This window comes from Onychomys torridus, chromosome 1 (assembly GCF_903995425.1).
Source record: "Onychomys torridus chromosome 1, mOncTor1.1, whole genome shotgun sequence".
In the NCBI taxonomy this organism is placed as follows: domain Eukaryota; kingdom Metazoa; phylum Chordata; class Mammalia; order Rodentia; family Cricetidae; genus Onychomys; species Onychomys torridus.
The window spans coordinates 130,431,534-130,454,599 of record NC_050443.1 but is presented as its reverse complement, the minus strand read 5'-3'; the positions used below and the strand labels follow the sequence as shown (position 1 = coordinate 130,454,599).

The window sequence follows — 23,066 nt, the reverse complement described above, 5'->3', positions numbered from 1 at the left end:
CTTGTTGCAGCCTAACTTTAACTACTTGCTGCATCTTAACTTGAACTACTCTGCTTTATATTTAAAATTTGACTCCCGAAGAATACAATACCACCGCCTCACCTTAATTCATTAGGAGGCATGCGCCCCCACCCCTCTCTCATGGTGCCCACTCCCTTATATCCTTTGTGGCACCATCTGTGGGGGACTGTGGGTGTCCAGCTCCTACCTTTCCCACCTTTTCTAGCATTCTTAGGAGGAGGAGAGAAGGATAAGAAAATGTGTGATAGCCAGAGAGATAGTGTGTTGTTTAATCAAGAAGATTGCATTGATCTTCCTAAATCACTGGGGCTTTCCTTCTCCCTTGGCAGAGGTGTAAGTGACAACTGACAGTCTGTTTTGAGAAGTCAGAAATTTTATTTCATAAGTCACAATGGAGAGAAAGAACCACACAGTCTCTCTCTCTCTCTCTCTCTCTCTCTCTCTCTCTCTCTCTCTCTCTCTCTCTTAAATCAGGAATGGAGTAGCATTGTTAACATCCACTTTTCTTGGCACAGATTTGTAATGAAATGAAAAAAAAAAAAACCTTTTCCTTTGGTCACATTCAGCAGAAGATCCTCCTCAGTATTGGGTGAAGTTGGCTGTGATGTGCTCATAGTTGGAGGGAATATAATAATCGACCCCTGTAAAGAGACGAAGGATAACAAATGTCCATGGTGCATGTAAACTTCCCATTCCAAAACATCAGCCCATTATGCTTATTAGATTATCATGGGGAGAAGTGGGCAGAAATATGAATTTGGGATGTTTAAGGATTTCTTTTAAAATATTTTTATTATTGTTACTTATTTGTATGTATGTGTGTAGGTGCATGCATGCCAAGGTCAGAGTTGATTGTCTCTTTTTATCATGTGGTTCCCAGGAATCAAACTCAGGTCACCAAGCCGGTGCCTCAGTGTGGCTTTTTCACAGCAGGAAACTCACAGACCCACTCACAGACCCTTGCTGCTTGAGCTGTCTCCTGGGCATCTACTGTGGTGATGCCTCCAGGGTCTCAGCTGCTGATGCTTTCCTTCCTATTTTCTTTCCTTCTTTTAAGACAGTTTGTGTGTGTGTGTGTGTGTGTGTGTGTGTGTGTGTGTGTGTGTGTGTACCACATGTGTGAAGGTGCTGGTGGAAGCCAGAAGAGGAACTGTGATTACAGGCTGTTGTGAGTCATTTGATGTGGGTGCTGGGTCCTCTGCAAGAGCAGTAGGTGCTTTTAACTATGAAGCCATCTCTCCAGTCCCTAGGATGGGCGGGGTGGTTCCCCCAAACTCTCTTCTTCTCTCCCTCCCTTCTCTCCCTCCCTTCTTTTCTCCCTCCTTCTTTTGTCCTCCTCATTCTCTTCTTTTTGGTAAAGATATTTTACTTCCCTCTTGTGTTGTTTTTTTAATTTGCTCTATAAATATTTATGGATTTCTCTTTTTCAGCCTTTAGTTTGCCATTTTGTAGAGCATGTCTTTGGATATAGCCCCTTAAGATGTACCAGTCTAGTTTCTCTCATGTAGAAAATTTTGGTAAATATTTTCCCTGAAATGTTATGTTTAGTATTAGAAACAATATCTGCCACATAAGAATCATACAATAAATAGCTCAAATTAAAGTGATCCAGGGAGAATTTCACTTTTTTGGAAGATTTTGTAAGAAATAGGAAGGGCATAGGATGAGGATCTTTCACAATAAGAAGGATAGATGACATTGATATCTTGTAACTTTTAGGTGTTCAGGCAACAGAAAATATGATTTCGTGACCGAATGTTTTTGAATCCGATATCTTTACTTTTACTATCCTTGCTCCCAGAGAAGGGAAGTAATTGGCAGACAAGAGGAATAATCCCTTTAAAATTTCAGAATGATTTCTTGAGATCAAAATGGTGGGAGAAATGACAATAATAACAGTGTTTTGAACACATAATGTGCAAAAGATATTGTAGTTAATATTTGTAAACAATTTTTCTAATCCTTACAAGAACCCAAGGAGTGGTATTTCCATTTTATAGCTATAGAGACTGATTCCTTATTTGTGTAACGTACATTATGAGTATGAAAAGAACTTTCTACAAAGCCTGTTGCTACATTTCATGAATTCTGACTGGCCAGTTTTTCCTAACTATATGGTAGATGACAAGCAAAACATCTCTCCCATGGTAAAACTGTAGGGTGGAGCCTTCAAGATACAGCACTGGCCTCCTGTGACTCCTTGGGTTTACAGTCCTTTTCATGGTAACAGTCAATGTCAGGTCAACATGATGCTTAGACAAAAGCATGCCTCAGTGCTCTTTAAGTGGGAAGATGTTTCAGCATTTATAAAAAACTTTCAGAAAAATTAAGATTCTGCTGGAACCTGAGTTTCACTCTAGCTATATTTACCACATAAATGCCATCACAACATTCCTTCTGTGAGAGACTAAACAGATGGTGAGGGCTGAATTTTTGATGAAGCTATGTTAGAAAGCTCACTTGTCCTAGAGTTTGGGAACCTGGACTTGGATGTCTGTTCTATCAAATTCTAGACTTGTGTTTCACACAGGTCACTTTGACATCTCATGGTGATGTGATATTATGAAAATCTCTTGCATTCTAAGAGACTGGAATTTTTGCTGGAACTCACTGCTAGTGTTAATAATATAACTGTGGTCACTTAGGATTTAAGACTGTTACCTTACTGAGTACTCAGCCTGTTTACTTAACCTGGCTTTCTGAGAACAGTACAAGAATCAACATACTTGCCTTGAATTTCCCATGTAATCAACTTTTACAACCAAAGTTGATGCACAGATGTAATATTAAGTTCTTGAGTTATGTACTCTTCCTTGCCCCTTACCCAGAGCAATGCATGTGTGTCATTTGCTGAAAGCAGCAAATACAGAAGTTGAAAGGAACTTCCTAAAATCTACCGTAAAGTTTGAAAGCATCCATTTATGGAAATTGGTTTATAAACACTGATGATGTTTGTAGTACTGTTAAAGATATCTGTAAAGTATCACATTCTTTCCCCCTTGTGATGCTCTCTGTGTTGTTAAATAAACACCGATAAAAGCGGTTGGGAGGCACAGACACAGAGGCATATATAGACAGAGACATATAATGACAGATGCACACAGCACACACAGGCCAGACAGACTGACAAGACAGTCTTCTTCAGGCAAGCACAGGTTCAGAGTCATGCAACAGAAAGACAGAGGATGGAAGACACAGGTTTAATGAAGTAGAGAATTCAAATCTGGACTTGCTCTTGGTAAAGTGGCCACCAAGGGGGATGTGTTTTATTTCTTTCTTTAATGCTACACTGATGCATAATTGGTTACTTGGGTTTCACCACCAATGTATATAATTCACATCACATCTCTTGGATTTGGTTACCTTCCTGTAAAGAGAGTCACTAAAAATTGCAGAGTATTTATGTAATGACTACATATGACACTAAGTTCCCATGTATATCCTTATCATAAGCACGTATAGCATCACATTTATCAAGTACATTAATTAAAGAATTAGTAAATGTAGCCCACCAACTGGAAGAAAAACACATTTCTTTGTTTTCCTTACCTTCATCCAAAGGCATTTTGTCACTAAGGAACTCCCAGTATGTCTTGTGATTAACATTTCCAGCAATATTGTTGATAGAAGTAACAAAATGGCCCCAAGACGTCATTTTGGTTTCAAATCTAAGAATAAAATGTAAATAGTTACCACCTCAGTTGAAGTCAGGCAACAGGAGGCAAGATGGAGGACAGACATTCCAATTCTTTAAAGAGCAGATAAAAATAATGTTCAAAAGAGAAAATGTAAATGAGTAATGGTATAGAATCATGCCACTTAAAATGGAATTTCAATTAATAGATAAAGGGGTTTTTATATTTTCACTTGAGTAGGTTGATAGGTATTTCCATATTTAGATATTCATGTTTTATTCATACATTATTTAGAACAAACAATTTAATTTGCACAATTTATGTGTTTACCGGATTCCATGGGTTAATTTCTGTTTGGTATGTTGAGGACCCCAGACTAGTGAGTCTCTTCATGTATGTACAATAAAACATTCTACTCTTACATACATCTCCATGGCTCAGTTAATGCCCAAGGTTCTCCCCTATAGAATAGTACATGGCAATAAAAGGAGCAGCCATCATAGAGGACAGTGTGCATGAAGATCATTTGGGGATGTGTTTTATTATTGATCAATTTTAGTGATGTCCAAATTCCCAGAGGACTGTCTTCAAAGAAGCATAGCATCTGGTGCCTTTGGCCTCCACAGGTACGTGCACTCACATGTGCATATGCATTCCTTACGTAATTAAAAATAAAATACATTTAAAAAAATAAAGGACTCAAATTTTAGAGAAATGTATGCTAGCCCATGAATATGATAAATCACAACTGTTTGTACTATGCATAGAAAAATATATCAGATTATTTTCTTTTTTCTTTTTTTAAATAAAAACTTTTCATTCATTTTACATACCAATCAAAGGTCCCCCCTCTTCCCTTCTCCCACCTCTCAGACTTCCCCTCCCAACCCACTCCTCCTGCCCCCCACAAGAAGGCAAGGCCTCCCATGGGGAGGCATATCCACTCGGGACAAGTCCAAGCCCTTCTCCTGCCTCAAGGCTGCTCGAGGTGTCCCAATGGGTAGTGGGCTCCAAAAAGCCTGCTCATGCACCAGGGACGGATTCTTCTATCAGATTTTTAAATAACTGATTATATTGTGGTTGTGGAGGCAATTTATTCTTTTTGTTTTTTTCTCTCTCCAAGTTTCTATTATGTACCATGTGCCATTTTTACATTTATGGACAGAAGAAAAATTAGGCAATATTAAATGCTGAACTTGTAGAGTATATCCAGAGAGTTTGGGCCTCAAGTGTCCTCTTTTGTTTTACATGAATCGGCATGGTCCCTTGATACTAAACTGTGACCTTCCTATCTTCCTCTATTGCTTCCTCTTTTTGCAAATGTTTGACATTTCTCAACATTTAATTCTCCCCTCTGATCCATTTCCATATTCTACTCTTTCCTAACAGGATAGTGGGTAGAAACATGAATTTCAAAGGCAATCAGATACATGTTTAGCTCTGAACTCTATTAGTTACATGTTATGTGATCTTAGTGAGATAGGGAGGGGAGGGATGGATCGAGAGGGGGAGAGATGAAGACAGGGAAAGAGGGAGGAGAGAGAGAGAGAGACAGAGAGAGAGACAGAGAGACAGAGAGAGAGACAGAGAGACAGAGAGAGACAGAGAGACAGAGAGAGACAGAGAGACAGAGAGACAGAGAATATAGGGGAGTTTGAGTATGGCTTGGGGGGATGGCGACATCACATGCACCACTCACTTGAACATGGGGTTTTTGCGCTGCGCTTCTTCTAGGACAGCAGATAGCGCAGATCCATTCCTCACACTAACCTCGATGGTCTCAGTGAAGAGCTGATCAGCCTCTGTCAGCTGGTTGTTTATAGTATATATGACGGTAATGTTGGACACTGAGGTGGGGATGGGGGTAGGATAGTCAGTCAGAGTTGGTGGCACTTCATGATCTGTGAGGAACAAAAAGGCCAAGTTTATTAAAGATTTTGGTGTTTGAGTTATGGATGCAAAAGCCATTGTTATCGGGAACTTATCCCAGAAAAGATTTCAAGAAAATAGTAACCTTTAGGCTATTAAACAAAATACTGGGACAGCTATTCCAGAATCCTGGCAAGGACTCCATGTTAAATTTGTGCTGTCACTGGGCAGCAGCACAGGAAGTCAGGCTAAGGTAGCCATGATTCACATGGTGGCAGTGGGTTTGCTTGAGTTTGGCTCCTGCAGGATTTGACACTGAAGTCTATGAGGAGCTTATAGTTTCTTTCTGTCATATGAACGTAGTGCGTGCAAGTGGAAGTTTTTGATAAGAAAAAAAAAAAGAATTGAAGGAGTTAATTTCAGAGACTTTTTCTGGAGTGACAAAAGTTTTAGAAAGGCTCTGGATGGGCAATATGGATTTTAAATATTTAGGGTTTTTTTTTTTTTTTTCTGAGACAGGGTTTCTCTGTGTAGCTTCACACCTTTCCTGGAACTCACTCTGTAGACCAGGCTGGCCTCAAACTCAGAGATCTGCCTGCCTCTGCCTCTCCAGTGCTGGCATTAAGGTGTATACCACCACTGCCCGGCAATATTTCAGTATTGTATTTGATTGGATATAAAAGTGCTATAAAGTAACATGTTATGTTCCATTTCATCCTGTTGGTGTTCTGTGAGTGTCAGGCTGTCATTATTACATCCTTAAGGCTTGAGTGAATTACATTTGTGCCTTTTCAGCCCTCCAAATAAAATCACTAATTGGTTATTAGTCTCCTCCTCTCCTCCTTCCTTCTACTTTTCTTTTTGCCTTTGCGATGTAGATGATGTTGATTTCTATTTAATACTGATTTCATTACTGTAAAGTCTGTAGTTTCAACTGTATGTCTGTTTTCTGACTTTGTAAAGAGCAGATGAGACATGTGTGATGTTTGGCAGTACATTTGTCAAATGAATGAAGATCCCTGTGGTGACCACGGGCCGTCTACCTCCTTAAAGCAGGTGTTCAGTATAAGGAACTGACTTCCCTAGCTAGGCCCTTTGGCTATGGGCTAGTGCACATGCTTGGGAATCAGAGATCATAGCTCTACCTATCTGGGATGAATTTACAAAACAATCTAATATTCCACTCAACATCAAGCCACATGCCACTGTACTTTAAGTAGCAACTTTATGATATAAAAGGGGAAGTCACTGAGATGTTCTTACCAGGACCACAATTTACTTGGGGCACATCTAGGTAAGTCTTGCCTTTCAAGGAGGGGAGAATTTGAGCAATGGACATGGGGTTTTGGAATTTCCCCTGCTTAATCTCATTGAGTATCATATCCATAGTCTTCTGGCAGTCCCATTTCTTGATAGGTTGCTCAGGTGTCACAGAGAGAGCCTAGGATAGAGGGGGCAGGCATGGGAAGGAGATAGAAAGAGAGGAAAGATTAGGCATGGCAGGAAGATGGATCTCAGGAGGGATGAACTTCATTGTTAATCATTATGATCTTCCAGAGTCCAAACTATAATAGTACAAGGCCTTGCCCTTTATGGCCTCCTCAGGTATTAGGCATGCATATGATGCATAGACATACAGGTAGGCAATCACCTCATACACATAAGATAAAATAAAACAATTAAAGAAACCAACACTGACAAATGATTTTAAAAAATAGCCACTGAACAATTATTTAGTCAATGACTGGAGCCAGGATTTATGGCCAAGACTGCTGCTGTATCTGTGCATAGTTTTTAAATGTGGAACAAGAGTAACAAAGCAAACCACAGAAGGAGCTGTAGTCTAGGGCAGCTGGACTGGCACACCTCTAGACTGTTCTGATTTGTGTTGTCATGCACACCTTTTGGTAGACTGTTCCCAAAGTCCATGTGTATGTCAGGACTGTCAGTCATAGTTTCCACAACCCTGACCTTGGGATGGAATCATGTTCTGGGTTGCACTGGAGTCCTTGGGAACAGTGACTGGTGGATGCCTGCCCCAATCACTCCTTCCTTGTTCACTAATACTGAAAGAGGAAAACATTTCTCTTGCTTCTATACTTCAGGTGGGACTGTATGAGTAAGCACCAAGCTGTCACTGGCCATCTTAAATCTACACAGCAGGGGAGAATGAGTGAAACAGGGGATGACAGACAACTAATAGTGGTCCTTGATGTCATCATTTGATCTTTTTATTATGGCTTTTCTTGAAACCACTTCATTTAGCCTTGGACACACCCAGGAATGTGAAATATTAAGTTGGTATTGTTAAAATTGGGCTTTTGGAAGTGGAAAAATGAATTTGGCTTACTCTACCAAGTGATGCCCTTATGCTGGTCTAGTTTTCTTTCTTTGGGGCAAATTAGAAAGTATAAATCCTGCTTGCCTTTGGAGGGGTTATCATTTGAGAGTCCAGTGTGCAAGTGTGGAAGAGGATTTTGCAAGGCATGCTGTGGAAACTCATTGCATCCTCCCTTCCTTTACAGTTACGCTAACTAGGGCCACCAAGTATGGCAGTGAGCTTTGTTGGCTAATGACACATTTGCGTGAAGCTGGAAGAGAAAATGGGAGAAGGTGGAGGGGAGTCAGAGACAGTTGTTTCAGCTAGGGAGAGCAGTGTGGGCACTTGGACATTTGTGACAGGTATGGTCACCCTGTTAACGTTGGCAAATGAAGACTGTAACTCCCCAGTGAGGGCACTTTCCAAGGCAGTTTGGTCTAAGGGGCACCAGGTAGATACTCCTGAGCAGGCAGATAGGGAGAAGTTATGTTTCTTAAGTGACAAGAAATCTACATGGTGAGTGGTGTCTGGATATGGATGAGGTCTTACCCTTTGATAGGAAAAGCTTTTATTCTCAGGTGTAATCTACCAGAGTGTAATCTACCTAGAAAGTGATGAAATCGCAAACAGAAGTTCTAAGCCAAATTAGCAAAATAAATAGTTCTGCATCTGGCACTAAATCAATCAAAGTCCTTAGACAAGGTTAAGCATGTTACTTGACCCTGCCAAATCCAGTTTTAACCTCATTCCTTCAGACTGCCTGCTTTCCACAGGAATTTCTAGACATGAGTTCTGGGGATGCTTTTGTATGGGTCAGCCATGGGAAAATTGTTTTGTTTTGTGACAAAATTCCAGTGACCATGACAAGGAAGCTGGCTTTGCTCTTAGTCACTTGCCCATATGGTATCTTGGACAGGTGATTTGTCTTCACTCTTATGCTTGACACTGACTATTACATGTGCTGTTCTTCCCTAATTTTTAGTGTGTAGAAGGAACCAACACCTATCTCTATTTTTTCCCCCAGGAGACCATTTCTTTCTAATAGTAACCAAGAGCTACAAAAAAATTAGGGCTGACATCATAACTCCAGCCCTCTCCCTTTCCTGGTGTTTTGAGGCTGAGAGTTCATGGTGCGGTTTTTTCTCTTAATTTCCTAAGATATTTAGACCATTAATATTTCAGTATGGGCTAGAGGATTTGATCAATTGTGACTATAATTTTTAGTTCTAGTTGTTAATATCTCCCCACCATTATGGATAATCTGCTCTCCCTGGATGACTCCTGCTCTGGTGAACAGGGACTGGGAGATGGTGATTGATATGTGGTTGTCAAGGAGCATTTTACCTAATTTAAGCCTGGAAATATGTGAGGGAGGCATAGGATGGACTCAGACTTGGCTCTACTATTTAGTGGATTTATGTATGTATGTATGTATGTATGTATGTATGTATGTATGTATGTATGTATGTATGTATGTGTGTATGTGTTCCAGTCATCTTTAGATTACTTACATTGATCATTTTAAATAAACAACCAATTTTCTTGTGGCTAAAGATAAGAGGGAAAGAAGAAACCCTTTTCTGGTAAGTTTGAAGCAGATCTGCCTTCATATTAGTATGTATGCATCAAACTTTCAGTAGTGAATGACTGTTACTAGTAAACTGGTTATTATTGGTAATGAACCCTGAAAATTCTTGATTTATTTGTTTCATTTTTTTTCCATGAAAGGAGAATGAATTCTTTTAGGTTTGTCTTTACATTTTATCTATGAGTTCCCATATACCTTCATTTTGCAAGTGGAGAGACTGAAGCAAGGTAGTTCAGGAATTGACCCCAAATCACATTAGTTGGACTTTCCCAGGTGTGTTAGTAGACACAAAGTCCCTTGGTGTTACAGTTCAGGGTTATTATTCTGGCCTGGATTAGAAGCATATGGGATGGGCTTACCTGCATGGCAAGGCCGGTGCTGTAGATGTTTCCAATGATGCCATCAGCTTTGATCTTCAAGCTGATATTATCCACAAGAACCTTCTGTGCCTCACCAAACAGGTCTCTGTAATTTTCCTGAGAACCTACAGGAATCCTGTTGTACATGCAGGTCAGGGCCAAGGTTGCTACTGCTCCTGTGTCTGGAAGGCAGAGGGGAGACAGATCCTCACCACAGTCACCACCACAGCCAGTGTTCATCAGGTGCTTATTGTGATCTAGTTACAGACCACCTTTAATTCTTGGGACCACCTGTGGAACAGGACCTACAAGTATCTTCATTTAAGAGATGAGGAAGTGGGAGTTCAGAGCTGTAAAGGAAATACCCATGGCCACACGGCCAGTAAGAAGCAGGGCCAGGCTTTAAAATAAATGTGTACCACTGGACAGCTCTAGACTTTGAAACTTTAAATAGTGTGAACAGCAGTGTGTTCCATCCCACTTCTCCCATGTCAAGGTTGATCTTTTGAGATGTCAGCAGTTCTGGAAGGCCTAGCTGTCACACCTCCGTGAAGTCACCTTAGTCTTTCCAGCACAGCAGCCTGAGTCTCTTCAGCATTTGTAGTTCATGCCTGTTTTATTCTATCAGCATTCTGTGTCATGTGTGTGGTTCCTGGGCTCTGTGCATGCTTGGGCAGTGGGAACTTTGCATCCACCATAATACCCACTTTTCATTATTTGCATGTTATAAACAAGTGTGGGTCAGATGAGCAAGTCTGACAAGACTAGAAGAAGTAAAATGCCATCCAGATGGCAGCTGTATCTCACTGCCCTTCTCCCCTCATTTGAAAGTCTCATAGCTCCACTAAGAGTGACAGTGTTATTGACATCTAAAGACAAAGACGTCCACTCCACTTACTGAACTGACAGAGATGCCCCAACCATGTTTGAGGTTCCAGATGGAGAAGGATACCAGCCTGTTCTTGATCCCTGGGAAGGCTCCTAGACTGTATCTGCCTGCTTGTCTCGGTAGTAAAAAGAAAACAGCTTGCTGTTGAGGCCTGTGTAAGTGAGAGAAAGCCTGAGATGATATTGCTTAGAGAGAGGCAGAGGGCCATGACAGTGAGTCCATGCCAGGGGCCCCAACAGAGGAAAGATCATTGCACAGAACGTTTAAGAACGAAATAGCATCACAGAGGAAAGGGATTCCATTCATAAGCAGCCCAATGTGGGTAACACAAAAAGATAAGAAGGTCCCTGTGTTGGCTTCAGAAAATCGCTGCTTGTAGAGAGGACATTTGGATGGAAAAAGGAGAAACATGTCGAAATATACAGAATAAGGGAGAATTAGTACACATTAAGGAGTGCAGGGTAGGAGTGAGGCAAGACATCCATCTCCATCTTGTTTGAAAATAACTTGTAACTTGTGTGACATGTTTATTGTCCCAGTGGAGGTCTGTCCTTTACTCACAAGTTCAACAAGCATTTGTTCAATGTTTTTCATCCACAACCATCTGCATGGCTCCAAGCTCTACCTCCACGGAAGGATTTTCTCCTTTACTTCCCCCTCCATCACGACCTCTCATCTACTGTGACTCTGATACTCTCTCCTTGGTCAGTGTCTGATGGCATCAACTTACCCACATTGAAGGGCGAAGACTCCCTTATCAGGGTCTTAGCAAAGCGCACTGCGATGGGTATTGTTGCCTCTGAGTTCTTCTGGCACAGTGTGAGGATGGCCAGACTGGGCCCATAGAAAGCTGAGGCTTCAGCACCGGGGCCTCAGAAGACAATAGAGAACCATCCTTAGGTTAACACCACACTGGAGACATTTTGAGTAGCATAGACCAGAGCTTTTAAATAGAAATCACTAGAAAACCTGTTGTCATATAAAGAGACAATATTGGCAAAGGATGACATCAGTGTTTCTCAGAGTAAGAATGTCATCTGGCATCTGAAGAGAAGCAGGATGTTGCTGACTCTGGGGAGGATGGTGGCTGCTCAGTCCATGCCTGGGGAGTTGGCTTCTTTAGCTCATTTTGGCTGAGAACTGAGTGTCTCACTGGTGGGATTGTCAGAGCATAGGCAGCCTTGTGTCTTCCCTGACTGTTCACTCTTCTCACTTGCATATTTTCCCTTCTGTGTTAAAAAAATCTTAGGTAGGACCTTGCACCCCACTCTTCCCTCCCTCCCCATGAGGTCTTACTTGGAGGCACCCAGTTCTCCATATTCTTTTGCAGAATGGATACTTTTCTTCCAGTGTCTCGGCATGAGGAGGTGAGAGCCAAAATGGTGAGGGCAAGCTGCCCGCTTGTCAGGTCTATGGAAAGGAGAGCAGAGTTATGATGGCAGGCATTTTAGGGCAAAGCGCTACCGAAGGTTAGACTGAGTGCTGCACTTGTTTTTTAAACTACGTATTTATTGTTATTATTGTTATTATTATTATTATTATTATTATTATTATTATTATTATTATTAGTGTGTGTGTGTGTGTGTGTGTGTGTGTGTGTGTGTGTGTGTGAGCCACAACACAGATGTATATGGAGGTCAAAAGACATCTTTGTGAGGTCAGTTATTCCTTGTAATGTTATGTTGATTCTGGGGATCAAGCTCAGATGATGAAGCCTGTGGAACAAGCACCTTTACCCATGGAGCCACCTGACTAACCCATCTCTCAGTGGCTGCTCACTACCTCCCTTTAATTTTTGAGACACTCTGTATCCCTGGCTGGCCCGGAACTCACTCCTGCTGAGTGCCGGGGTTACAGGTATATGTCACCATACACAGCATCTCCCAGCCTTATATCCAGAGTCTCAAATCCAGGATTTGGATTTTTCAGTAGTGCACTCACATCATTTTAAAAATCTCTTTTTTCCCCAAAGAAAGAAATATGGAAATAACTCTTTGAGGCAACAATGAATCTAGTGTTGTCTCTGTGACTCGATGACTGTACAATGAAACCAATTATTTCATATGTTTAATATGTGGTAAGAAAAGAATCTGCTGTCTGTTTAGAAAAGAAAGGAGAAAACCCATGAGAGTCAGTGGAGACTTAGATGCAGAAAGTAAAGTTGTCATGCATCTTGAACCTCTAGGCAATTCATGTGAAGTGACTAGACCCTAGACTTTGTTGTTACTGCCACTATTGTTATTGTTTTGGCTCTTAGGGAGCAGGGTGAGTAAGTGACATGCAGTGGCTTGTTCATAAGCAGCAGATTTGGAAGCAGAAGTGCCTGCTTTCTGCCCTGAGTCTGGAGCTCCCTGTGCATCCCTGACTATTCTGATGTCACTTATGTTTAGCTAAAGATGTTCTTCTGCTGTGTGGGGAAAGGTGGGTGATGATGTTCACCTGGGGTCCGGGGTAGCCTGTATGTGGAAGATTCAGGCTTCAGGAAGGGACTCCAGTGTCTAACCTGCACTGTCACTGGCCATGAGCCTGTCAGTCAGGAGCTTCTGGGCCTCCAGATTGTAGGCACCGGCCAGGTTCATGGCAATCAGGATGCTGGGGTTTGTGAAGTTTGACTTTGTCACCGACTTCTCCATGAGCACTTGTAGGCCATCAACCCAGGGCTGCTGTTCTTGGGGGACAGCTGAGAAAAGGAAAGCCACTTGCCATACCCCCATCACTCATCCCTCATTCCCCCCAGCCCTCATCCCTTTCCCAGAAGTGTAATTCCTGTGTCTTTTAGGCAGAATGCTTGAGCAATCTGAGGAGACAGAAGAGCAATGCAGTAACTATCAGCATTATTCTTTAGATGCTCATTAGTCCTTACATCTTCTCCAACAATCTCTGTCTTTAAAGTGGTTTTTTCATGTGCTAACTTTGAGCAGTACAACCGCAGAAGTATTTTCCATGATTTCTGTTCATATTCTATTAGTCACTGTTTTCTTTGGCATTTACTTCCCTCTATTATTTCATGAAGAATATTTATGATTTGAGGCATAATCTGCCTATCAAATATTCATGCCTCCCATGTAGTCTTAGTTACCACTAAGTATCTATCTTGTTCCAGCAGCCAACATTCCTGAAATCATAATTCACTCCCCACCAAAAAAAGTGTGTTGACTTGACTTTCCAAGAATTATTCTGTGAAGTCATGAAAGGTGACTATGTCTCCATCCTTGACTTATGCCTACCTCTTCAGAGCTCCTATAGTGATTGCTCTTCCACCCCTTTCTCATCAGCAGAACTGTGCCTGAGATCTCTGCCTCTCTGGAGGGAGACTGCTTCTTTGCCATTGGAATAATCACCATACTCACAGCAAGAGCTTTGGGTGCTGGTTCCTGCCACAGCCCACAGAACATTTAGAAGGTAGAGGGTAAGCCAAGCCATGCCACACTTTCTTGTGCTGTCCACGTCTCCCTTTCCACGAATACCAGTATTTGCTAATGAGGTGTGTCTCTACCTTGTCTTGTTTCACTTATTTTGTAAAACAATCTGCTCCAGACCCAGCCACTTTTAAATACCTATGCTGACCCCTCCTACCTTGATACCTTGCATTCCCATTTGCCCATCTCAGTTTACTTACTGTATAGGCCCTCCATGTTGTGTAAAGGTGACTTCTGAGCAACAGAATGATGTAAGAACCCAAGAGTTGGGTAATGTAGCAAAAATAATGAGTATCTCTTGACAAATTCCTGAGTAAGTAGTTGAGGCACAACCACTTTGGTTTCAACAGTCCTCCACATCCTCTACCCTGAGTCAGGATGGTCTTTGACTCTGTGACAAGCACCAAGGTGAACAGCAAAAGAGGCCAAGGGTAAAGACATTGTGACCTTCATAACAGCTGAGAGGAAAACTATTTCAAGGAGACGGGGCTTTTGTTTGTCTCTAGATGTAATGATGTCTACAATAGAAACAGGTGTTGGGCTGCTCTTCCACCTACTGGATCGAGAGGAACATCTGTCTAAAACTCCTGAGCCATTGCCTTGAGATAACATTTTATCAGGGCTTTTCCTATTTTGTTATTGGATGATGTAAACTTCAGTTGATTGATATTTTGCTTTGATCCATCTGCTGTTTATGCTCAATGGAGAAAACAAGCATGCCTATGTGAGAACATTTTGTAGACTTTATAATGCAGGAACTATTGTTGAGTGACCTGTTTTATATGGTGTCTGCAGGGAAATATACAAAGTTGTATAATTTAACACTATGTGTACTGGAGATATTAATTTATTTCTATAGTGCTAGACATGTAGTTTGGAGCTGACTTTCTTTTTAACTTAATTCACTCTTTTGCTCTGTTTCTCATATGATGAAAATAAAACAGAAAGGAAACAGGACATAGGAAAAAAGATATTGTTGAAAAGGTGTTTTCTTATTGTTCTGGCTAGAACTTCAAGTACTATTTTGAATAAGTATGGGGAGAGTGGACAGCCTTGCCTTGTTCCTGATTTTAGTGGAATCGCTTTGAGTTTCTCTCCATTTATTTTGATGCTTGCTGTAAATTGCCTTTATTGTGTCTAGGTATGTTCCCTGTATTCCTGATCTCTCCAAGACTTTTATCATGAAGAGGTGTTGGATTTTGTCAAATGCCTTTTCAGCATCTAGCGAGATGATCATGTGGTAGAGTACTACTCAGCAGAGAAAGACAATGACATCATGAGGTGTGCAGGCAAATGGATGGATCTAGAAAAAAATCATCCTGAGTGAGGTAACCCAGACTCAGAAGTACAAACATGGTATGTACTCACTCATAGGTGGATACTAGATGTAAAACAAAGGATGACTAGACTGCTACTCACAACTCCAGGGAGGCTACCTAGAAAACAGGACCCTAAGAAAGACACAGGGATTGCCCAATGACAGAGAAATGGATGAGATCTACATGAGCAAACTGGACATGAGTCAGGGTAATGAAGGACAAGGGTTGAGGGAAAGAGAGCTTAGGGGAGTGGGAGATGCCAGCTGGATCAAGAACAGAAAGGGAGAATAAGGAAAAAGAGACCATGACAAATGAAGACCCCATGGGAATAGGAAGAACCAGAGTGCTCGAGAGGTCCCCAGAAATCCACAAAGATACCTCCACTGTAGACTACTGGCAATGGTTGAGAGAAAGACTGAACTGACCTAGTCTGGTGATAGGACAGCCAAACACCCTAACTGTCGTGCCAGAACTCTCATCCAATAACTGGTGGAACTGGATGCAGAGATCCTCAGCCAGGCCCCAGATGGAGCTCCAGGGTCCAGTCAGTGAGAGAAAGGAGGGATTGTATGTGTGAGAGATGTTGAGACCATGATTGGAAAAAGCACAGGCAAATAGCCAAACTGGTGGAAACACATGAACTATGAACCAATAGCTGAGAAGCCCCCATGGAACTGGTTCAGGCCCTCTGGATAAGTGAGACAGTCGATTAGCTTGAACTGTTTGGGAGGCCCCCAGTGGGACCTGGACCTGTTCTTAGTGTATTAGCTGGCTGTTTGGAACCTGGAGCCTATGCTGGGACACTTTGCTCAGCCTGGGTGCAGGGAGGAGGGGACTGGACCTGCCCCAACTGACTCTACCAGGCTGAGCTGAATCCCCAGGGGAGTGCTTACCCTGGAGGAGGTGGGAATGGGGGGTGGATTGGGGGACAGGCGGGGGGTGTGGGGGCGGGAGGAGGGAGGACAGGGAAATCCATGGCTAATATGTAAAATTAAATTATAATAATAAAAAATAATAATAATTAAAAAAAACAAAGAACCAGCTGAGTAACAGGAGTCCAGTCGAAGTGAGGGAAGAGGAAAGATAGGAGCAAGGAGAGTCAAGATCACTAGGAGCAACTGACAGAGACGGATGATCCAAACTTGTGGGAGCTTATAGACACTAGACTGACAGCTGGGGTTCCTGCATGGGACCTAACTAGGACCTCTGCATGTGGGTGACAGTGTAGTAGCCTGGTGTGTTTGTGGGTCACTGGCAGTGGGACCAGTTTTGGTGCATGAACTGTCTTTTTGAAGCCCATTCCATGCGGTGGGATACCTTGCTCAGCCTTGAACAGGTGAGGTGGGGGGTGGGCCTCAGCCTGGCATGTTCAGCTGAGGCAGGGCTGAGGAGTGGATGGGGGTGGGTTGAGAGAGGAGGAGGGATAAGGAGGAGTGAAGGGAGGGGGAACTGTGGTTCATATGTAAAATGAATAAAGCAATTGAAAAACTTAATAAAAGGAAAAGGTGTGAGAATGAAAATATTTTTTAGCAAAAAATATGTGTAAAGGTTAATATGGCTGGATGTTTTCCCAGCATCAGAAAGAAAGTGTGCAATCCTTACCAAGTTATAAAGGTCTAAGTAAGTTATGGATGGAATGTGATAGGTGAGATGTTGATATGTGATGTTATCTTTTTAAGGTCAAAGTTCAATGCATTGAATTAAAATGAAATTCTCTCGAAGTATTGCTCATTCCTTGGTAAGTTTTACAAGTACTGCCTTAAAAGAACAAGATGTTTGTCCAGTCGGTATGTATTTAAATGTATTAGCCTTTATTTTTCAGTTCTCTCTAAACATCACCCAGTGGTTATTAATATCAGCCTTGGAGAGACAACTGAGAGGTTAAGAGTGCTTGTCCCTTACACAGGGTCAGTAGAGCACCTGCATATGGCTCAGGAACCCCTGTGGTTCTTGTTCCAGCAGATCCAATGGCCTCTTCTGACCACTCAGGGTACCAGGCATGCGTGTGGTGCACATACATCTGTTTGAGAAAACATTTATGCATAAAAAATAAAATACATATTTTTTCATTTGTTTCCTTTGATTGAAAATAGACTCTGTTCTCATGTAATATATTCTGATGACAGTTTCCCCTCCTTCTATTTAGCCCAGTCCTGGTCCCCTTCTGGATGCACTCTTTCTGTCTGTCATTAGAAAAGAATGGTCATGCAAGAGGTAACAACCAAATGGGACTGCTGTGGATTATGCTAATTGTTAATCAAAAGCTTATTGGCTGATGGATGCGCAGGATAAGATTGAACAGGTGAACCAGACTAGGAGAATTCTGGGAAGAGGAAGGGCGGAGTAAGGAGTCACCAACAAACACAGGAAAAGCAAGATGAGAATGCCATACTGAGAAAAGGTTTCAAGCCATGTGGCTAAATATAGGTAAGAATTTTGGATTAATTTAAGTGTAAGAGTTAGTTAGTGATAAGCTTTAGCTATTGGCTGATCATTTCTAAAACAAAACAAAACAAAACAAAACAAAACAAAACAAAACAAAAAAACCCCGCAAAAACAAATTCCTGAGTAGGAAATTTGGCTAATATGTGAATGTACACAGGCCTCCTCCAAGGCCAATAGCCTCCTGATGCTTATCTGTAATGATTTTATGAAGGTTTAGTTGTTTGATAGGCACTACCTCATTTCATTGTGTAGGACACCCTTTTTTTTGGCTCTTTGGTGGAAATCTACCTTCAGGTAGATATGCTGACTATACACCATAGAGTCAACCTGGACCTGGGTTCCATTCAAGATTACTTTAAGTTGCTTGATTTTTAGATAAGAAGTGGATTTGGATTTCATGGAAATAGTTTTGTTTAATTTTGTTTCTCCTGCCCAGGGATAAAAGTGGACTCTGCTACCTGTAGCTTTCTCATAGAACACATTATTTTTAAAATATTTAATTAATTTATGCATGTATGTGTATTACACATATGTGGGTATGTAGTCTGTATGTATACACGTGTGTGTGTGTGTGTGTGTGTGTGTGTGTGTGTGTGTGTGTGTGTGTACACAGAGGTCAGGAGAGGGTATCAGGTGTCATTCTCCATCACTTTCCATCTTGTTCCTTTGAGACAGGGTTGTTTTCCTGAACCTTGGGTTTGAGTTTTCTCTGCTAGGCTAGAGTGATGCAACAGCCAACCTTGAGGATGGAACGTACTGGGAATCTTGGAATGCAAATTGTCCAGATGCTGAATACAGCCTTTTATCATTTTGATTTTAGCCCATGAACATGGTTGAGCATGTGTCCTTGAAGTAAGATTGAGCATTCCTTGGGTATATGCCCGAGAGTGGTATAGCTGGGTCCTGAGGAAGATTGATTCCCAGTTTTCTGAGAAACTGCCATGCTGATTTCCAAAGTGACTGTACAAATTTGCATTTCCACCAGCAGTGGAAGAGTGTTCCCCTTGCTCTGCATCCTCTCCAACATAAGCTGTCTGCAGTGTTTTTGATCTTAGCCATTCTGACAGGTGTAAGATGGTATCTCAGAGTTGTCTTGATTTGCATTTCCCTGGTGACTAAGGATGTTGAGCAGTCCCTTAAATGTTTTTCAGTCATTTGATATTCTTCTGTTGAGAATTCTCTGTTTAGCCCCGTGAGACCTATTAGGGACTTCTGACTTATAAACTGTAAACTGACAAAGGTCTTTCTCTCAGACAGCAATGTGACTATGTTTTCTCTTGCTAAGCCACAGGCTGGGACAACTCTATTCTGCTGAAAATGGGGTTTGATGTTAGAAAAATGTAGTAGTACAAAATGAAACTTGATGTCTGATACCATCACATAAGAGACCTACAAAGGTGAGTTCTTATATTTAATTTATAGCAGTTCTGCTTTTATGGGTATATTGAGAGAAAGGTAGAGATGGATTTCAGATACTGCCTTTGTCCTTACTCATGTGTAGCCTTCTCCAGTATTTTTTAAAATCCATCTATTTATTTTACATCCAGGCCACAACCTTCCTCCCTCCACATCCTCCCTCCCAGTTCTTCTCCACCATTCCTACCCCCACTCCCAGTCCCCTCCTCTTCTCTCTCCATCCAGGAAAGAGCAGGTCTCCCATGAGTATCAACAAAACATGGCATATCACGTTGCAGTAAGACTAAGAACCTTCCCATGTATTAAGGCTGGGCAAAGTCTTGGCTGGCTTTGAGGTTAAACACTGTGCTCATATTCCCTACCTCTTTTAGTAATGTACCCAGCACTGAATACAGATAGAAGGAAGTTTCTCATTTATACCTTGATGCAAAATCTTTTATTTGAATGAGCAATTTATGCCAAATTTCTCATAGAATACTTTATTGTGCCTTCCACATAGATATTTTTGTTTTTTTGGTGAGTTCATGCTGAGGGCTGTGGGAGTATACAGCAGGTGACAACTAGTGTTTGACAGGTCGACTTACCAGAGGTATAACTCCCCAATGGGGAGCCCCACCTGGCAAAGCCATGATGAGGTCAGTAGCTATGGAAACTGGTTGTTTCCTGTCTGTAACTTTCTCGGGTGCCACTGTTATGCTTCCCTAATAAGAACAGCTGTGGGTTGCTCTCCACAGTCCTTTGGTAGTGTGTTTTACATCTCTGGGCACACATTTAGCTGTGGTTTTTGTTTAAGCTGCATAATTATGATGAGCAGAAATATTACCAGAATATTCTTTTTTACTGACACAGGAAAGTAACAATATTCTCAGTCTCAAAGCTAGCTAGCCTTTTACACATTTTGCAAAGACCTTAGGACTAGTTCAAAACAGACTAAGCTGCCCCTACAGAATATATACAAAGACTAATTACCGGGTGTTGTTGATTGCCATATGAAGGCCAGGATGTTTACACTGAGATTGGCTCCTGGCAGCAGCTCTCTTTCTGCACCTACCCTGACTGCTCAAGATTCAGTCAATTGTCTAATGTCTGGGACCCCTACCAACTTAGAGCTACAGGCATGGGTCAATGCGACATTACTAGCCTAAGAGAAACTACATGACTTATCTTATGTATGAGAATGGGTAGAGTCCTGAAAATGTAACTTATAATAGTCCAGAGTTTGGCTGACAGAGCAGTGGTGGTGGTATGAAGAGAGATGGCTGTGTAGAGTTATGTGAGAACTGCTACAGAATGTGAGTGCTGTGTGTGTGTGTGTGTGTGTGTGTGTGTGTGTGTGTGTGTGTGAGAGAGAGAGAGAGAGAGAGAGAGAGAGAGAGAGAGAGAGAGAGATGAGTGACAGATGAAGAAGAAGTGTTAGAGAATATGAGCGAATGAATGAGGAAGAATGATGTGAAGGAACAGTGTAAGGAGTCGGAAGGAAGTGAGCCAGGCCATGGTAGTTGGGAGAACCTTGTAGCCTGACTGACTAGCAGCCAGAGTGTTCCTTCCTTCCTTCCTTCCTTCCTTCCTTCCTTCCTTCCTTCCTTCCTTCCTTCCTTCCTTCCTCCCTTCTTTCCTTCCTTTCTTTTTTATTTACCATAATTTTTATTTATTCTTTGTAAATTTCATACAAAGTATTTTGATTCCATGCACTTCTTCCACTGCTTCTCATGAAACACCACACATCTCCCCATCTCCCTACCTCCTCTCAAATTCCTGTCACCTCTTAAAAGTTTTATTTTTTATATTTTATAATTTAATTTAGTTTTACATATCAGCCATGGATTTCCCTGTCCTCCCTCCTCCCCCTCTTCCCCCAATCCGCGACCCCCATTCCCACCTCTTCCAGGGCAAGCACTCCCCTGGGGATTCAGCTCAGCCTGGTAGAGTCAGTTGGGGCAGGTCCAGTCCCCTCTTCCCTGCACCCAGGCTGAGCAAAGTGTCCCAGCATAGGCTCCAGGTTCCAAACAGCCAGCTAATACACTAAGGACAGGTCCTGGTCCCACTGGGGGCCTCCCAAACAGTTCAAGCTAATCGACTGTCTCACTTATCCAGAGGGCCTGAACCAGTTTCATGGGGGCTCCTCAGCTATTGGTTCATAGTTCATGTGTTTCCACCGGTTTGGCTATTTGTCTGTGCTTTTTCCAACCATGGTCTCAACATCTCTCACACATACAATCCCTCCTTTCTCTCACCAACTGAACCCTGGAGCTCCACCTGGGGCCTGGCCAAGGATCTCTGCATCCACTTCCATCAGTTATTGGATGAGAGTTCTAGCACGACAGTTAGGGTGTTTGGCCACCCAATCACCACACTAGGTCAGTTCAGTCTTTCTCTTGACCATTGCCAGTAGTCTGCAGTGGAGGTATCTTTGTGGATTTCTGGGGACCTCTCTAGCACTCTGCTTCTTCCTATTCCCATGTGGTCTTCATTTATCATGGTCTCTTTTTCCTTGTTCTCCCTTTCTGTTCTTGATCCAGCTGGTATCTCCCACTCCCCTAAGCTCTCTTTCCCTCAGACCTTGCCCTTCATTACCCTGACTCATGTCCAGTTTGCTCATGTAGATCTCATCCATTTCTTTATCATTTGGCGATCCTTGTGTCTTTCTTAGGGTCCTGTTTTCTAGGTAGCCTCCCTGGAGTTGTGAGTAGCAATCTAGTCATCCTTTGTTTTACATCTAGTATCCACCTATGAGTGAGTACATACTGTGTTTGTCATTCTGAGTCTGGGTTACCTCACTCAGGATGATTTTTTTCTAGATCCATCCATTTGCCTGCACACCTCATGCTGTCATTGTTTTTCTCTGCTGAGCAGTACTCCATTGTGTATATGTACCATACTTTATTTATCCTCTCTCTTTGTCTCTCTCTCTTTTCTTTGGCTTTTCGGAGACAGGGTTTCTCTGTGTAGTTTTGGTGCCTGTCCTGGATCTTGCTCTGTAGATCAGGTTGGCCTCGAACTCACAGAGATCTGCTTGGGTCTGCCTCCCAAGTGCTGGGATTAAAGGCATGCACCCCCACCACCTGGCTGTGTTTCTTTATTTATACAGAGTTTAGTAAGCAGGGAGTTACCATGGTCATAGTGTCTCTTCATAGCAATAAAACCCTAAGACCGAGGGGAATAATTGCAAAGTGACAATTAGTGTAGGACACACATAATATACAAAAGGCCCAACATTGCTCTACTCCATGATTCCTTCCTTTGGTTCCTGACTCACCTGCGTAGCTTCTGTGCTTTATTAATTTCCAATGAGACCATTTCTGTAGATGTATCCTGTTGTTACTCAGGAAAACCTGCGTTACCTCACGCTTCTGTGCTATTTGATTAACAAAATTAAATTTAAAGACTTGACTTTGAATTTGAATGATTTGCTTTTGTTTCCACAGAAAGCCAGAGGCTATGGATTTGTTCCAAATTAAGATACATCAGGTTTGATCAGCCAAGACCACCTGAAAGGTCTCCAATGACACAATGGCCCAGATGATCCAACATCCAAAATGGTTTCAAGGCAACTGGCTCAGAGGTTCACCCTAATGGACTACTCCATAATCCTAAAATTTTCTTTGTGTCCCCATAAGATACAGCGCCCCCCTCCAACAAGAAATAGTAAGAAAAACTATGCCCACATTCCCAAAATTATCAAGCTGGCTTTGGAGATGGAATTGGCTCACTCCTTCTCTAAACCCAGACATATTACTAAAAAAAAAGGGTAAGAGCTACTTCTGTCCCAAATCATAAGAGCCCTCT

The 23,066-nt window shown here is 42.0% G+C and overlaps 1 protein-coding gene across 1 annotated transcript; it reads right to left on the bottom strand.

Annotated features, from left to right (window-relative positions):
• Positions 1 to 600: 600 nt before the first annotated feature.
• On the bottom strand, positions 601 to 14,104 carry LOC118595396 (cobalamin binding intrinsic factor-like). Its single transcript, XM_036205874.1, has 9 exons — positions 14,032 to 14,104; positions 13,185 to 13,361; positions 11,978 to 12,091; positions 11,412 to 11,552; positions 9,793 to 9,974; positions 6,789 to 6,966; positions 5,356 to 5,557; positions 3,571 to 3,689; positions 601 to 662 (listed from the first exon to the last, which is right to left on the bottom strand). The coding sequence occupies exons 1-9, from the start codon at positions 14,102 to 14,104 to the stop codon at positions 601 to 603; spliced, it is 1,248 nt and encodes a 415-aa protein (XP_036061767.1).
• Positions 14,105 to 23,066: the final 8,962 nt, after the last annotated feature.

Excerpts from the sequence above, each read along its gene's own strand:
- LOC118595396 (XM_036205874.1), bottom strand. The coding sequence starts at position 14,104 with ATGGCTTGGCTTACCCTCTACCTTCTAAATGTTCTGTGGGCTGTGGCA. Across the intron at positions 12,092-13,184 it reads CATGGCCAGTGACAGTGCAG|ACCTGACAAGCGGGCAGCTT; the intron begins GTTAGACACTGG and ends TCCTTTCCATAG. Across the intron at positions 6,967-9,792 it reads GCACCGGCCTTGCCATGCAG|GCTCTCTCTGTGACACCTGA; the intron begins GTAAGCCCATCC and ends CCTCTATCCTAG.